The sequence below is a fragment of the Pleurodeles waltl genome, chromosome 7 (assembly GCF_031143425.1).
Source record: "Pleurodeles waltl isolate 20211129_DDA chromosome 7, aPleWal1.hap1.20221129, whole genome shotgun sequence".
NCBI lineage: Eukaryota > Metazoa > Chordata > Amphibia > Caudata > Salamandridae > Pleurodeles > Pleurodeles waltl.
Window position 1 is genome coordinate 733,848,574 of NC_090446.1, and position 18,055 is coordinate 733,866,628.

General features: G+C 42.4%; 1 protein-coding gene across 1 annotated transcript in view; it reads right to left on the minus strand.

The window, feature by feature from the left end:
• Positions 1–18,055, minus strand: part of LOC138245536 (protein bicaudal C homolog 1-A-like) — a 275,979-nt gene that overhangs the window by 26,764 nt on the left and 231,160 nt on the right. Inside the window, exons 16-18 of the mRNA XM_069199212.1 lie at positions 13,532–13,686; positions 10,230–10,335; positions 6,922–7,076 (exon numbers count right to left, since the gene is read on the minus strand). Of these exons, the coding sequence (XP_069055313.1) occupies positions 6,922–7,076; positions 10,230–10,335; positions 13,532–13,686 (416 nt within the window). The remainder of the gene's footprint in view (positions 1–6,921; positions 7,077–10,229; positions 10,336–13,531; positions 13,687–18,055) is intronic.

The window sequence follows — 18,055 nt, forward strand, 5'->3', positions numbered from 1 at the left end:
TCTTTTGTGCAAATAATTTACCCTTTAATGTGCACTCTTAAACTTGGAAATTTCATCTTCTTTATTTCGTCATCGCCCATTACAATTCTGAATTTTTTGTGCAATTTTTTTATTTCTATTTAAATCAGTCTCATATTAGTCAGCCAAACTTTCCAATTTCTGGTGTGCCTCGCAAGCCGAACTAGCAGCTTCTTTGCTCAAATATTTCAACTCAGCTTCATCACAGATACTCAGGCACTCATTACGGCTTCTGCGGCTAGCATACCGCCAGTGCTGGTGGTATGCTGGCTGCCCTATTAGTAGTTTTCAGCTTGTCTGGGGGGGCGAAAACAGCACTTCCGCCCACTGGCCCAGCAGAAAACTCACCACAACATTGACGCCGGCTCTTAATCGAGCCGGCAGCAATGTTGTGGTGCGTCGGGTGCGACCGCAAAGTTCATGGGCATTGCAGGGACCCCATGGGGCCCGACACTCTCTTTCTGCCAGCCTTTGCATGGCGGTGAGACTGCCATGCAAAGGCTGCCGGAAAGGGGACTCGTAATCCCCAGGGCAGAGCTGCTTGCAGCGGTGCCCTGGTGGATTGTGACAGCCAAGACCGCCAGGCTGTCGACAGGCGGCAATCTGCCATGTTCATAATAGGGTGGTCAGATCGCCCTGTCTTCTGGGGTCCGACCGCCATCGCGAAAACTGCCACACTCATAATGAGGGCCTCAGTTTTTCAATGCCACTAATTTTCCTCAGAATCTCTTCAAATTATGCCATTAATTGCAATATATTAATTCCTTTGGGCACTGGTTCTGTGTGGAGAGGCTGTGACCCTGTAACAGCAACAGTGGTAATAGTAGGTGCAACAAGTACATCAGTAGAGCTTGATACAAAAGGAGGTACTTCTGCTTCTGGTTCACATGGTACAGTGCATGTACTCACAACCTCGGTTACACCAGCTCTTGATCTTTCCATCCCATCCCCTGTAATGCTGGCCCAATAGGAGGGTGGAAAACATGATGCGGAGTCATTCTTGAATTTAGTAAATCATCTAGGAACCCCTTCTTCTTTATTCTCATTCGTCCATGTGTCTCTTTCTTTGCTGATCCGTCACTGGATTCTCTCCCTTGTCTTCGCCTCCTCCTCCATTTCTCTCAAGATGGCAGGATAAACATCCACCCAATGCTCGCTGTTTCGAGCTCCATCTTGCATCTATCTAATTACTAACAGAGTGTCTAATCTGAGTCTTCGTTTTCTTGAGTTTTTCTCATGCATTTGAAGCCTCAAACTGGAGAGGTATAGGTTGAGGTTCCAATTCATACATCACTTATCAAAGAGTCTCAATCTTTCGCACATTAAAGGTATAGTTCAGGGAAAATTGCATGTTCTTGGAATCAGAAGTGATCCTGTTCTAATCTCTAACCTGCAAACAAGTCTGTAAACTCTTGTTGAGTGCCATGTCATGGACAGGTGTGCCTCTGGGTGGTATTTTCTCTCCCATACAAATTGGAGCAGCAGGTATTTTAAGCACTATTCCCATTTTCCCATACTGAACTCGCTCTCTTCAGTCACATGTTGCAAACAACAGAAATCTACCAATCTCAAACAACACATAGTGATAAGTAACAAATCCTAGAACAGCACCAAATGACAGAAACAACCAATCACAGTGTGACTCACAGCACAATTAACCAATTACAATGCATCCGGTTTGAAAGTTAACCAATCATACTGTGTCTCTGCATGTCACCCTACAACAACCAATAAATCACAGCATGACTTGTTGCGCTGTAAAATCTGAATTCAACACCAATTAAACTATTACCAATTTCTTATCTGCTTTACCAAAAGTAAAGGGGAAAGTAAGTCAAATTTCATCTAAAAGAAATCACACAAACAGGGAAATGCAGATCTTGGTCAGCAGTAACCTATTGTCTGATTAGCTTGTTTACTCCGGTGCTCCACAGAATAAAGAGTCACCAATCTTAATTAATGTGTATTCACAACTCGACCTTTACTAAATGCTTGTTATGGTGTGGATATGGCACCTCACAACAAACGCCCCAACCATACCACACAAGGTCCAATAACAAATCTTGTAATCTTGGATTTCCCCTGAAATCCAATAACCAAACCTTAAACAAAAACACATTTAATTACAATAACTCAATAACACAATTATAAAAATAAGTGGCGCACAAATAAAGCCAACAAACATTAACACAGGACAAGTAATAAACACTGAAGGATTCAACTTATACTGATAGAAAATCATCACAATTTCAATAACCAAAACCCTTATGATTGTACAAATCATAGCTGAATAGCCAAAGTGCTCACAACCTGAATACATCTCTCCTGACACCAAAAACCCAAAGCACAATTCCTACAATGGTCTGCTGAACATGCAATGGAACACGTCACTGGCACACTCTATTACGCATCACCCTACTTATACACACTTCTCCTTAATTCATAGATAAGCCTCAGGAACACCTGAACACAGCCAATAATCCAAACAGGACTACTGAAAATCCAGGAATACAGAATGAATAAGGCCAGTTACGTTTCTGGATCTCGTTGGCTGTTGCATAAAGATCCAATTGCAGACTATCCAGGTCCAGTTTCCAACCATCCAGGTCCAGTTGCTACTAGTGACAATTATTTTGGGGTTTGGCAAATCAAAGCACTGTTGATGGACCAGGAATAGTGTTAATCCCCAAAGAATGTTGTTGCTCCTCGGCTGGACCTGGTCATCACTTAAATTCAATATTCATTAACATTTCGGCAATAATTGTAATGCACAATAGACTTTACATAGAAAACTGGACAAATAATATAGTGAAACCATGAAGGTTTGTTAAAGGATTTAAATAATTGCAGAAATGGTTAAAATTCAATTAATTAAATCGAGTGATAGCACAAAGCTCAGAATAGAACACAAATAGTCAAATAGCAGAACAAATACAGTTCAGCTCAAATAGTATAGTCATAAATCATAGGTCAGACCGACACAATGTTACATTCTACAAATCAAAGGAAGTGAGCCCTACACTCTCAGCAATGGGCTTCTTTTATAATGTAAAATAAAATAAAATTCATACGTGAATACAAATTGAAGAACAGTACAGTTTCTGAAATCATATTTCTCAGCAGTATCCCACAGATTCACATAATACAGCTGCCACCACTGGTGCTCTTCATGCACCTCAACAATTAGTACAAATATCGGTACTTGTTACACAAGGACAAATTTTGACAATCGTACTGTGGTCCCAATAGGTGAGGCCTTGGGAACAATCGCTCTCAGTAAAACAGTGCTCTACTGAGTCCTGAAAAACCTAAATCAATGTCTACCTGGAAAAGTGACATCACATCTCAAAGCAATGTTTACAAAGTTACTGGTGCATGATTCGTCTGTGTGCAGAATGAGACAGAAATAAAAGGGTGACTGTGTGCAGAAAGAAGACTGCGAGCAAAGTTTGCTATTTTGGCCTTGGGAACTACAATGAGTAATGTTAGCATCAGCATTGTTTGCTCGACATAATGTCTTCATTTTATTTACAATTAATTTTCTTTTATAGTGCTTGATATTATTATGCATAAAATCATAAAACTCTTTATTAGCTGCATCAGACCATCATGTCTGTGGTCACTTTTCAATAAAGTAAGTACTTTTTTTTCTAAATGCAGCCCGGTTTTCTCAAAGGATACAGCAATACATTTAAAAACAAAAGTTTACTTTTCCAAAAGTTTGTTTGAGAACTCGTAGTAATCCCCTGGCCCACTGCTTACTCCACAGCAAATATTTCATATTTAACTAATACCAGGGAGTGACTCCAAAGGGAACCCATTACCACCCCAGCTCTGGAGTTTGTAATTTTTTTACTGTTTTGTGGCCAAATTTAATTTGCAAAACATTGATATATTTCACACAGATTCAGTATTTGGAAGGGGCAGCTACATCACAGCCCCGCAAGAACATTGATTTTTACAGACTCCTTAAAATGGGATTACTATACTCGAAAAAGCTTTTTAATCATAGCAAAATACCAAATCAGCGTGTTTGTGACTGTTAAAATTCTTAGTACATGTGACCCAATGAGCCTGGTTTGAACTTTTCTAGTAGCTATTTTTTTAAATATGTGTACAGTTAATTGCAAGGATATAAATTTTGTTTTGTGTTAGAAAACATTTGACATCCTGCCATCATTCAATCAAGCATTTATAGTCCACGGCAAATCACCCATGAGAGCATCGAGGTGCTCGAGCTCCGTGCTGCTGCATGGAGGAATGATCATTTGAACATCCAGGTCTTTAGTTCTCTTCTGAATCGCTGAAGTGACGGAGCGGTCCTAGGAGGCAGGGTGTAGTTGTTCCAGGCCTTGGTTGCCAGGTGTAAGAAGGAGCGTCCTCTGCTGTTGGCTCAACGGATTTGTGGGATGTCTGCGAGGGAGAGAGAAGCTGATCGTAGATGTCTGGTTGTTTGGTGGAAGGTTAGGTGTTTGTTGATATATGCTGGTCCTTCGTTGTGCAGGGCCTTGAAGGCATGGGTCAGCTCTTGAACTAGCATCTCATCTGAACTGAGAGCCAGTGTAGTTTTTTGAGCTGGGTTCTGATGTGGGTCTTTCTGGGGAGGTTGAGTATGAATCTTGTCGCTCAGTCCTGTTTTGTCTGGAGTCTGGAGGTGTGTTGTGATTCCTACGTAGAGCGTGTTTCCGTTGTCCAGTCTGCTGTTGATGAGGGCCTGCATGACGGTCCTTCTGGTGTCTACTGGGAGCCACCTGAAGATCTTGCGAAGCATGTAAAGGGCGTGGAAGCAGGTGGATGAGATGTTGTCTACTTGTTTCTTCATGGATACTTTGCTATCCAGGATGATGCTGAGGTTGCAGGAATGGTCTGTTGGGATGGTGGGGTGTACCGAGCTCTGCGGGCCACTATGTGTCAGTCCATGGCGAGTTGTTGTTCCGAAAGATGAGGACTTCCATTTTTTTCAGCCTTGAGTTTGAGACAGATGTCCTTCATCCAATCCGCTACATTCATCATGCATCTGTGGAAGTTGAGTCCATGTGATCTGACGGTGTTGGCCAGGGGGGTCATATAGATGTTGAAGAGGGTTAGGCTCAGGGACGATTCTGGGGGAACTCCACAGATGATCTTCTTGGGCTCTGAGATGAACTGTGGGAGACTGATCCTTTATGTCCTGCCATTGAGGTAAACAGCGATCCATTTGAGGGAGTTTCCTTCAGTTCCCAGGTGGTGGAGTCTGTTGATCAGGATGTGGTGGGAGATGGTCTCACACATGGCAGACAGGTCCAGGAGGATGAGGGCTGCTGTTTCCCCATGGTCCAGGAGGGCTCTGATGTCATTTGTGGCTGCAATCAGGGCTGTCTCGGTGCTGTGGTTAGCTGAAAATCCAGATTGGGAGGGGTCCAGGAGGTTGTGGTCTTCTAGGTGTTTGGTGAGTTGCTGGTTGATCGCTTTCTCAAGGTCTTTTGTTGGATATGGGAGCAAAGAGGTGGGTGAGCAGTTCTTCAATTCGCCTGGATCGGTACATGTTTTTTTCATGAGGAGTCTCACTTCAGCGTGCTTCCAGACCTCCAGGAAGGAGGCCACAGTGATGGAGGTATTCAGGACCTTCCTGAGCTCATCACCAATTGTCTTGCTTCCGAGGTTGAAGACATGATGGGGCCAGGGGTCTGTAGGTGCTCCAGAGTGTACGAAGTTCATGATGGAGATAGTGTCTGGTGTGGTGAGGAGTTCCCAGTGGGTGAGAAGGTGTTCTGGGTTCATGTTTGTGCATAAGAGCTGGTTGATGCTGTCCACAGCAGAGGATTGGCATGTAAAGTTTTCATAGATAGCTGAGCTCCTGTCGTGGAAGAAGTCAGCGAGGTTGTTGCACAGATCCTGGGAGGGAGTGATATAATTCTCAGTGGCTTCGGGATTGGTGAACTCTTTCAAAATGGTGAAGAATTCTTTGGTGTGGTTTGTGTTGGCTTTGATGTGGTTTGCTAGTGCGTCTTCTTGGTTTCTTTCAGGAGGCAGTGTTACTGGTTGAGGGTATCCTGAAGACGGCACGCTCTTCTGTTTTATTACTGATGCGTCACTTCCTTTCAAGTTGTCTGCAGTAGCATTTGGACAAATGTACTTCCCCGGTGAACTAGCTTGCTCTTTTGCTTTGTTCTTTGATCTTGGCTGTCTTGGCAGGGGCGATGGTGTGGGCGCATTCTGTGGTCGACTCAGAGAACCTCTTTGCTGCTTGTTCAGAGTTGTGTGTAGACTCTGGGAGGTGGGGCAGAGAGAATCGTTCCACTGGTCGTCGAATACAGTTTTTTCACATGGATCTGGGGGGCCCGGTGCTGGGGTGTGTGGGTCTGGAGATGGTGAAGTGTATGCTGTGGTGGTCAGACCAGGTGAGCAGTGTGGTGTGGATGTACCTGACTTCGTCACTGGAGGTGAAGATGGGGTTGACCGTGTGTCCTGAGATGTGAGTAGGGTCGGTGACGAGCTGCTTGAGGCTAATATCACTCAAGCTTTCCAGGAGGGCGCGGGTTGGAGTAGCTGGGGCCATGGAGGTGGAAGTTGAGGTCCCCTAAGAATATGTAGAGAATGGAGTCAATTGCTTGTGATGCAATGAGTTCTGGGATGGTGTTGCAGAAGCTCGGACAACAAACAATATCCATATTAAAGAAGCAGCTCTTTGTCAGAAGACATTGCATGGCACTTGACTTCTATCTTTCAACAACTTATACCAAATGCAAAAAGATAAAACCAAATTGAATGACCTTTTAATTGTGCTTTCCCCCTCTGAGCTCCTGCAAGGTTATCTTGCGGTGCTGTAGCACCTCCTGCCCCTCTACTTCCATTGCCCCGGTCACTCAAGCAACCACTGAAGCCTAATCAACATCTGCTTGAGACAGATTATTCCAAGCCTACCTCTTGCTGCTGAAAGATGTCCGTGTACTTGCTTAGTCCTAGCTTGCTGAAAAGCTCAGGCAGATCAGTGGTCTGTTTAAACGTTGCACTGAGGAAATGGGAGCTGTTTGTGGAAACGCTTTCAAAGTAATTACTGCTGCTGAGTAGGTGGTCGTCTGTAAACAAAGTAGAAAAGATAAAAAATTCATTTAAAAATATTAAATCATCTTTTATCACAATTGAACAAGTAATAACGATGATTGTGATAATGGCAGTTAAATAGCACCCTATAGATAGATGTCGTTAGGCACTGCCCTTCGTGTGGTTTGCAGGCATCACTGTATTTCATGCAGAATTATATATTTCTTAGCAGAAATTGCAATGTAGTTTGCAAATCACCCTATGCCTCATTACAGTTATAACCACATTTTCCCAGTATCTTGTTTTTAACCAAGTAAGTGAAGATCACAAATCTGAATTGGCTGAATTTAGGTAATTGAAGGGTTGCCTAAAATAACAAATCTGTCTCAATATGGCTGTAAACAGTTGGTGTGCGGAAGGTAGGGCCTTTGAGGAACGGGAGTGGAGGCGTGGGTAGAGAGCGTTCCAGGGGGAGTAAGCTGGAAGAGGATACTAATGCGGGACAGGGCAGAGCGTGCTGCGCTCCCTCCTGCTGTAACATCAGGTCACTGGATGGGCGGGGTCCAGGTCCGAGCTGCGCTTGCAGCCCGAGGCTCGTGTGATTTTACAAAAATATTCTGCCCAGTAAAATCAGGCTAGGTATTACCACACCCAGAAAACAGAGGGGCAGAATCACCCAGCCAGTTGAAATAGGCCGTAGCAGTACCCGCCCGTTAATACCGCTTCACCCACTTTATAATCTGGGCCATACACTACCAGAATTACTAGAAAACTGCATTAGATCCTTGACCCTTCTGAGTATCTGGCTGAACGTACAGATAAAATGGCTCTTGTTTGCACTGCTATGCATGCCAGGGCTAGGAGACAACAAACATTATTTATTTTTCTATGTGTTAGTTATATATTTATAGTGTTTTCAGTCTGTGAAAATTGTTTTGAAGTGTACACTTTTGTTCTTTTTTTTAATTTTATTTTTAAACTACCTATTTGTTTGGATAGCTGCATGTAAATTTAAAAATAATGTTAATTCATTCATTATTTAATAACACAATAGTTCTTTTTGTTGCACTGAACGTTTTAAAAATTAAAAAAAGGGTAGCAGAAAAAACATTCAAAAACATGTTACAACGTCCTTTAAATCAGAAACATGTTGTAAGCACAACCAAAAACAAGCATGCATGCATTTATTTATTTATTGTTTCTGTGTATGCAACTATGCATACACTCTACACTGTGCATTTAAGTACAAAACAGCAGTGGTATCATGTAAAATACAATTTCTAGTGTTAGAAAATCACTGCAACATGTCCAATATTTTCATAAGCAACAATAGTGTACATAAATAGAAAGAAAAGGGTTGCCTGGATCATTCCTTTAAAATACTGTTATAATTTACTTTGGATGCAGACATTATAAGGTAGATTCATAAAATGTATTTCTCTATAGCACATATACGAACGTGCCCCTCTTAGATATATTACGGAAGGCAAAAGGACAAACACACAGTGAAGGGGCAATTCCAATTAGGAGGCATGTGGGATGCAGTGGGCGCTGGCAAAAGCCCTTATCGATAGAGTGAACACATATGCAGATTCTAAATATTCCAGGTGGCCGTGGTATAGTGCAGAGGTTATTAAAGGTTTGACTTATGTGGACCCCTGCTGCATAACTACTGGAAGCCGGGCACCTGGCCTAAGCAGTTTCTGATGTTTGAACCTCGAAACATCACACAAAAATACAATACAGACAGGTATACATCAAATACACACATGTTAAAAAATATACTCATCGAAAACAATGGAGTGCTGCGGGCTTTTACTGGCCGGTAAAAGCCCGCAGCGCCAACATTCCAATGTTCTCTTTGTTCACAGCAAGAGCTGTGAACAAAGCCTCACGGAGCCCGAGGGGATTTTAATCGTGAGGAATTTGTTTTATCTAATAGAACATTCTGCTCTGAGTGGCAGAATGTTCTAATAGCCTTAGAACCCGCCGTAGCGGGCTCTACCGGCTATTAAAGGCCCTTTCCCTTGTTAAATGCCCTCGCCTTCGGCTTGGGCATTTAACGCAGGAGCGGGCCTTTAATAGCCGGTAGAGCCCGCTACTGCGGGTTCTAAGGCTATAATAGGAAAGTCGGAGCTTTTCAAAATGTGACTGATTTTATTTCTAAAAGGTTAAGCAATACGCTAAACCCTAATATCCGATTATGTCATTTTTGCTCCTAATGGATGCTTTCATTTTATTGGTGCAGACAAGTGCTTCATTTGATGCCAGTAATCGTCCAAACTTGAATCTGTTTGTTGCTCTTGCAGTGATCCCTTAAATAAAGCTAAAGATGACAATTAATCATTGGCCTCCTATTTGAAATTCATTTATATTTCCAGAGCATTTTAAAATGTTCAATGCAGCTTTTCACGTATGTGTACTTTATTATTCTACTACTAATATTTAATTGTATAAGCAGTTTCGGATTCCAAGGTTAAGAACTGGTGCTCTAGTGCTTTTGCCATTAGTGATTGCGACCACAATCATGCTAAAGAGCAGTGAGTCTGCATATGAAGTGGTGAATCTAACATCTTTTGTAAAAAAAAAAAGAACGAATAACTTTCAGTGGTTCAGTGTTTCTTGCGTGAAGGTAAATCAGCTGCAATTGGTGCAGAAATAATGTTTCACGTGTGTAGAAGTGCACATAAAGGCGCCGATAAACTCACAGGTTATTTTGCAAATTTTAATTTCTTTTCTTTTTTGGTGTATGACCTCCCCCACTTTCAAGCTTCACCAGAGTCAGTCAAGGTCTGAGGACAGCCAGATTAGGTATATGGCACTGAAACTATGTAACATTGTTTCTTATCAGGAGGGAAAATAGATACACTGCTCAGTAAAGGAAAAGGCATGGATGCGAGAATACCACAATCAGGCTCCTAAACAGATTCCCAAGTAGATATAGCTGCATGTATTTCCTCATTAACTGGACAGGTGGGTTTTGAGAGTGGCCATGCTAGGTGCAGTATAGGAAATGAATAAGAACCACACAATGAAGCAGTGATTCTTTTCTGAGGGCAAGATGGAAGCAATGGATGCAGAAGAATCTCTTTTAGGTGTAAAGAGTGAACATGCAGCCTCCCTGTGGACACAAAACGTTTGACTTTTGTGTTACAAGGGACTGTAAATATCAGCGTGTATGGCTATACCTTGTGAAGAAGATGGAGGACTTTGGACTGCTGTGACGGTGGATTCTTTACGCTCTCTCCAGTTTCTCGATTGACTTCCACTAAGTGTTTTGTCATTATTCCACACCTTAAAAATTGAAAAAAATGAGCGTTACCATTATGTGACATCATACGCCTACATTACTAGCATAACTAGTGTATTTGTAATTAATATACCAATAGAACAAGTCACTACAGGTTACTGTAAACCCTTGAAAATGGAAGGCTAAGTACGAAGTGGCCGTCAAAGATGTGAAGGTGACAATTAATTTTAGAAAATATTTTTTATGCAATGTGTAGTGATTTCATGGTAATGGCTCCCTACTCAGATGGAGAAACAAAGGTCCATAACAAAGGCTCCCATAGTCCCTTCGATGCAGGGGCACCCAGTCTTAACCCTACTGGAGGGGGCCCCGTCAGCCCCTACTGATGTGAGTGTGGAGGCCCCATTCAGTTTATCTTGCGGGGTGGGGGGGCGTCCCTCACGTTTGTTTACGCCACTAGAGAAAACAGTCAATTATTACAAGAATAACTGGAGCTCAAAAAGCCACAAAAAGTAGGACAAGTTAAACAAATGTTTTGGGTGATTTGGCTTCCATCTCAGCAAAATCAAAGGAAGGAGCCCAGACTGGCATCTGTGAACTAGTGGCAGCAGTAGAAGCGGCTGAGAGAGCACTGCGGAGAATGAAGCCATTTCATTCAACGTGTCTTTAAGGAAGGAGGTGGTTCCTGCCCCTGCAATGCACCTTTGTTTTTGCAGAGGGAGAGTGCTAATTGCATTATTGGCCTTTCCAACAAGGCAGTAATGGCTTTTACCTACCTTCCCATCATGCCTTCGCCTGCAGATTGGGCCAATAATTTATGGAGAGGGTAATTAACAGTTGGTATGGTACACAGGTGCGGGCAATAATTCTTGCATTAAGTATGATTATCTGTATATTTATGTTTACTCCACAGCTTCTCTTTCCAATCACTCTTCCTTTCTCTTGGCCTGCTTGATGGATTAGCCTTAATAATCAAAATGAGTGAGAACCAGGCTACAGCCACAACATAGTTTAGCTGAGCTGTCACTCACAAAAATAAATTCTCTAACTAATTTTAGGCTTGGATTAGACCAATAGGAACATTTAGTGATCAGGGGCAATATGAAGAAAATTCTTCAGGTTAAGGACATTTTTGGAGGTCAAAGCAGGTCACAAGACACCCTCACAATGGATTCAGATCGCAAAGTACTATTTTTTTTCTTCAAAAACGGAAAATCCTTGAGCGGGTATGGGCCACAGTCAATTTAGAAATGCTGTCTGGACATAAAACCTCTGTTTGGTTTGAACTAATTGAAGTTTCCAGTAAAAATAGTTCCCTAACACTTTACTTTACTATGCTTTATCATTGGTTCCAAGCCGTCAGACTCAGAGCAAAGCAGTGACATGTCTGTCACTAAGGCGGTATGTCTCCTGAGGACATTGTCAAAGGGTAGGCAAAAACACATCTTTGCAGAAGGTAAGTAACTAAAAGATGTTCAGAAGATATTCAAGGTCATTGAGTCATAGATTTGCATTTTAAATTTAAGAAAGGCCTGCCACTGGGCTGTAGACGAGTTAAAAACCTTAAAACTGCAATCAGATTTCCCTGGCTGGATATGCACCCTTAAGGTTTCAAGCATGCTTTAATGGCATGCAAAAATTAATGTACAGAAAATAGGTGACTTCTCTCAAAAGCCTGCTGCCACCTCAAGGCCCCTCTTTCATTCATCCAGATGTCTCTCAACCCACTCTGAATCCAAAGCCGGTTCTCTCTGGGTGATTCTGTCAAAGTGTTGAGGAGTGGTATTTACATGGAAAATGTCAAGATCTAAAGAACTGCACTACTTTCATTTGAAAGGGAGAGTATGAAGAGGTAAACATTTCCAATGGTGTAACGTAAAACAATGCCCCCCGCTGCCACAGAATGTGAAGAGAGCCTTTGGTTCCGCCATACCTCACAGATATTCATTGGTTTTCAGCGAATGGGCCCACCCTGAAGTGTCAGGGCCATGAAGGGTTGGGGGGTCCCCTTCACCACAGGTTCTGCAGGGGCCTGGGTTCCTTCCTTGAATAATTTCACAAGTACTTCTTGGTAGGAAAGTAATACAGACTCAGATTTACTAACAGTTTGCGTCATAGTTGTGCCAGTTTTTTGTTGCAGCCACAACGCAAAATGTATTTTGGGATTTACAAAACCATGAAAAGCTCAATTTGCGTGGCTTTTCATGGCTTTGTTTAAAAACAGTACTGCAAGGCAGCACAGAGCATTGCCATGAGTTATTTTGGGTCAGGGGAGACGTTTTATGGGTGGAGCGTTCCCATGCACCTACCCATGTATTTTGGCACAAACCTAGATTTACTTAAGTCTGTAAACCTTGGCTTGTAACAAAATGGAAACAAGAAATGTCTTTATTTCTCCTGGTTAATATTCCAGTTTCATGTCTGCTGCGTTCTACAATAAACATACAAAGAGGAATACGCTTCTAAGAATAGCTTTTGTGCATGAAGGTACTCTGCACAAAAACTATCCTGCCCATAACATATGCCCCCTTGCACAGTGTTGCAAGGATGTCGGCTTTGGCTCTACGCAGCCACAAGGACCCCAGTGGAGGCAGAGAGCTGAAGAGCGCCATATCTTTGTAAATATGGCGCAGTCCAGCTCTCTTCCAATCATGCAACGCAGCAACTAGCTTTGCTGTGCAGCTTTGCATGAACTGTTGGTAAATCTGGGCCACAGATGTTAAACACTGGTGCAGAACATGGACCTGTTAAATGTTCAGACACAGAAATAAACAGTTGTCAATACATACCCTTACCTGGCTTTTGTCAATATTAAAACCTTCAAGTTGACTTCAATATTGGAAAAGAAGACCTCTCAGATATCACAGCTTTGGTTCACCCACATTCAGTTTAAACTGAGAGAAAATTCCCTCCTTATTACCTAATGCATCTGGCTAAGTATGGCAGAGCATTAGGAGTTTATTTTGGGGCTGGATAAGGAATTCACAGAGAGCGAGGCTGGTATTATACTCTAGTGTATTATCATTATAGTTATTAATCATTTGTTTCGTGTTTGTTTTCAGTGGGGAGCATGAGGTCGACACTGAAACGTCACCATCGCTGTACAATAACAAGTGAGGGAAACCAATTCGAATTTGGGCATCCCCAATTTTAAAAAAGCACATTTATTTTCACAGGACTATAATCAAATCACAAATGGCTTAACAGCTCTGTTGTTCAGAAGGTAAGGCAATACTTTACCTGCGAATTATTTGCCAGATAAGAGATGTATCGCCTGCGGTTCACACCCTGGAGTTCCTTTACTGCCTCAGCAGGCATCGACTTAGAAAATCCAAGGCCGCTCCAAGTATCTGTTGGCGTCCTCACCTCGGTGACCACTGGTTTTCTTTGCATAGCTGAATACAAAAAAGGGGAAATAAAGACAGTAACATGTGCCAAGAAATTATTTTGCTGAGTTAAGGAATACACATGCGTAAAAGGTGAGAGAAAAAAATAATGTCCATGCAAAACCGGTGACGGGTTTTTTGACAGACTCGTTCCTCCAAAGGTGTAAAGCACTTTTTTTGCTTTTACATAATGCCACTGTTCATTTAACAAGGAGGTACACATATTTAAGTGTGTTCGTTCTGTGGAGCCAGTGCTTAATTTGAGATGGTGGTTGCCGGTGGGGCCCATCGGCATTTATTTTTCAACACTGGTACTTATTTTTCCTGATGGACATTTCCTGAGAACAAAAACAGAAATACACACACAAACGGGAAAGAAGGATGAAGAGAAAGATGGAAAAGAAGCACAAAGAGAGAAAGCATGGACCTGCAGGAGTGAGATAAAGGCTAAGGGAATGCCTGGCAGTGGATTAAAGAGGCCTGGGGTGTATTCAGGGCAGAGGCACAACTAGATCCGAACTTTGGGGGGCTGGGGGCTAGTACATCAACCAGCAATGATGGAGCTACCAGTTCACACAATGGGGGAAGAGACATTCTCAGAGTCAACATAAGTGTGCACATTGCCAACATGTCTGCCTTTAATGTACTAACACATGCAAACAACATTCCTGAATGACTTTATTTTCATGCATGGACACATTAAAGCCAGATCTATTGGCTTTGCTAATAATTTCCACTCAGACACTTGGGGGCAATTTTACGAGATTGTCACGCAGTGCAGCACAGCAAGTAACCTTGCTGCGCTGGACTGTGTGACAGGGAAAGGACAGGAATGTGCAGTATTTAAGTCAATATCCTGCATTCATGCCTTTTCCCCTGTGCTAGCACCCTATTGGCAGCCTAATGCCAACGCAGGCACCCTTGCACAAGGGTGCCTCTGCTGCATGCAGGATTGTTTCTGTGCTTTAATGGGCACCTTCTTGCACAAAAACAATCCCCTAAGGCTTTTTTCTCATAGAAAGAGAAAAAAATGAGGAAAAATAAATACATTTCTCCCAGATACACCTCACCTGGGGAGGCATATGTTTTTTGGCACATTCCCAGATCTCCCACTTCTGGTAAATCTGGGAACGTCTCAAAATCCATGAAGGTTGAATGAGACCACCCATGCAGCACCCAATGAAATGTATCCCTTGTGCAGAGTAATCCAAGGCAGTGATTTGCGATGCTTTGCATTACTCGAGATTTTTTAAGCCACTCGAGGCAAGATGGTTTGTACCAAGTGAATCTTGAACCTGTGTTCATGTCTGAGACACAGAAAAAAAAAACTAATTGTCAAGGTGCTTTCTCTTTCTAAAAGCCACATCAGACACATAAACAAATGATTTAGGGAACAAAAAGATGTTTATGGGGGGATCCCCAGATAAACACAAGAAAGTGCTCCCTCAGACATCGAAAAGGAGACTTATATGAACCCTATTAAAGGTGTGGCACATAGACTGGGATAAAGAAAATTATATAGGGCTTCTATGTGAATGTTACCAAATGAGGGGTATTCACAAAGAGCCCAAAAGGAAGGGACTTAGCCAAGGAGCAACAGAGTGTTGTATATTATAGGTAGTGATGGAGCAAGTCCGAGTACATCAAATGGGAGCCCAAAGGCCTGATTACGACCTTGGCGGATGGGATACTCCATCTCAAACGTGACAATATCCCACCAACCATTTTGCAAGTTCCATAGGATATAATGGAACTGCAATACGGCAGACAGGATATCTGTCACGTTTGTGATGGAGTATCCCATTCCCCAAAGTTGATAATCAGGCCGTATATCTTTAAATTACACAGAGGTATACAAAATTACACCATCAACCCAGATTAAGTTTTTTGCTCAGAACTGCAAGAATTTCAGCCATTATCCAAGCTGGATTCAAAGCTAGGTTCCCAAGTTTACGTAGTCATTCTACAGGAGTCGCAACTTAATTACTTTTCTGATTTTTGTCTGACGTTTAAGGTTCAGGTTTGTCTATATGCATAATCACTATGGGTTGAAGTGTAACACGGTGGTATTTAACATAAATATTTATGTATTTATCAACGATGTAATAATTTATTAATAGTGATGTTTCCCCAGTGTACCCATCAGGGTGGAAAAGAGATCATGGTCCGGATGACGAGTGCATCTCTTTTTTTACTGTGGTATTATTATAAATTAGTATACAAAGAGTTGATGAATCTTTTTTTTCAGTCTTTGGCCCTCCAATGCTTTCTTGACATGAGTATGTGCTGCTGTGACACAAAAGTTTCAATATTGCAAATTACAGCTAGTAAAGTCAGTTTCTGTTTCTGAGCTGCAGACACATGCCTAGGCCATGAGGGCACTCAGTCACACTATCTTTTTGTCCAAATGAAAGAGGGTTAGGTAAAGATGCCAACATTTAAATGTGAGCATGCTGCACCAGAAATGCATTATAGTAATTAATGTTGTCAGCATGTTTATGAAAGGGCAGAACCTGGCCATCCAACGCACAATACGCTGCTACAGATTAGATTGAGAGATCTGAGGATAACCAGAGGTAGACACCTGGATATAGACCATGTACATGGGTAGGTTTGAGAATGCCCATGAACCTGCTTCTCCCTCGCACTGGTATCCTGTAGCTTTAGCTGGTGGACAGCATCTGCACCACCAGGTGTTCCTCCACCTGAATAGATGGCCAATGATCTTTTGCAGGAAGAGTGTAGTTATAGCTAGCGGTCTAAGGGAGTACTTAGATCATTTGTCTGCTGAGGCAACGATGATTGAAGCCAGAGGCTGCTGAAGGAAATCCAGAAGCATCTCTAACAGCATAACAGCATCTTAAGTAAATCAGTGTGTCTACACAACTGTCGGAATGACATTGCAGTGAGAGGGGCAGTCACACTCACACTTTCACCAATATACCCATTTCAAATGATTTAGTGCCTGCTCTAAAGAACTGTGTGTAACCTACATCCTCTGCCTCACAGGTTCCGTCAGTGATAAACGTTGTCATGTTGTATCTGTTCTAAATGGATGTTGAGATCGCACTGCTGCTCATTATTGCGAGCAAAGGAAGCATAATGGTGCTGTCAAGGCGCACCTTTTCTGTGAGGGAAGAAAGCTTGCTCTGTAGGGGCCAGAGATGCTGGCTTTAGAAATGAGGAAAGAGGTTCAAGCCTTGACATCAGCTCAACCTACTGTGATCCAGGACAAATCGCTTAGTGCCTGATTTAGATTCCAGCAGACGGTTTACTCCGTCACAACGGTGACGGATATCTCATCCACCAAAATATAAATCCCGTAGGAAATAATGGGATTTATATTTCGGTGCACATGATATCCGTTACCCTTGTGGCAGAGTAACCCGTCCGCTGAAGTCTAAATAAGATCTAATCAGTCTCCCTTTGCCTAAAAAATGCATGTGATCTTGTGTAATGTAGCTGGTGCTCATGTAAAGTGCCCCATTGTCTTCAGGTCAAGTTTGAGCTATATAAAAATGCAAAAAAAGATGACCTCAATCTGTGATTGAGCTCTGCTCTACAAGAGGATGGTGTCTGTTTATGACAAGAGTTCCACTCTCTATGCAAGTGCAAGAAATACTTTTCTTTGTGCAAGAACTCACATGTCTTCTAGGCATTCAGCCGCTTATTTAGAAGTGCAACTAATTTCAGTTTTGGGTTACTCTACTTAATCAAACAAGCACTGAAATATGGTTCTCGATCCCAGTCTTGACCCTTTGATTGTTATGTTGCGCAGCAACACTCTAGATCGTCATGCTTTGGCTGAGTTCACCTTGTTGAGTTCTAAGTAGGGGACATAATGGAAATCTGGGGGGACCAAATCACATTTTCATGGGGATAGTGCTTGAATGGCCAGACCAGTGAGTAACCATGATTTTGAGAAATTTCAGAGTGGAAATTGTATTCATTTGTCTTTTGGAAAATAAATACTGCCTGAGAATGTTTTATTCTCAAAACTAAGTTCGGTGGTTTAAGGCTACTTCATTGCTTTGATGAGGAATGTGGTTGTTTTAGTATATTCACCAAGACGTCATCCCTCCTCAACCTCTGTGATATCCTCGCCCATGTAAAATGTGAACTCTTGTCTCTGGCACTAAGCTTTAAAATCCCCTCTTCAGCCAGACATTCAAAAACAGGGAGGTATTTGGTCTGTGTCACAGGAGCAGCTTGTCTTACTGTGCCCGCCGGGAGGGAGCAATTTTATGTTTCTCTGCCTGCAATAGCTTGGGCATAGAGGAACTTTTGTGTTTTTACCCTGGCAGGAGCATTTCTTCTCCCCGCCAGGTGAGAACACAGAAGACTTCCCTGCCTGTTCTCTTGTGGACAGGGAAAAATG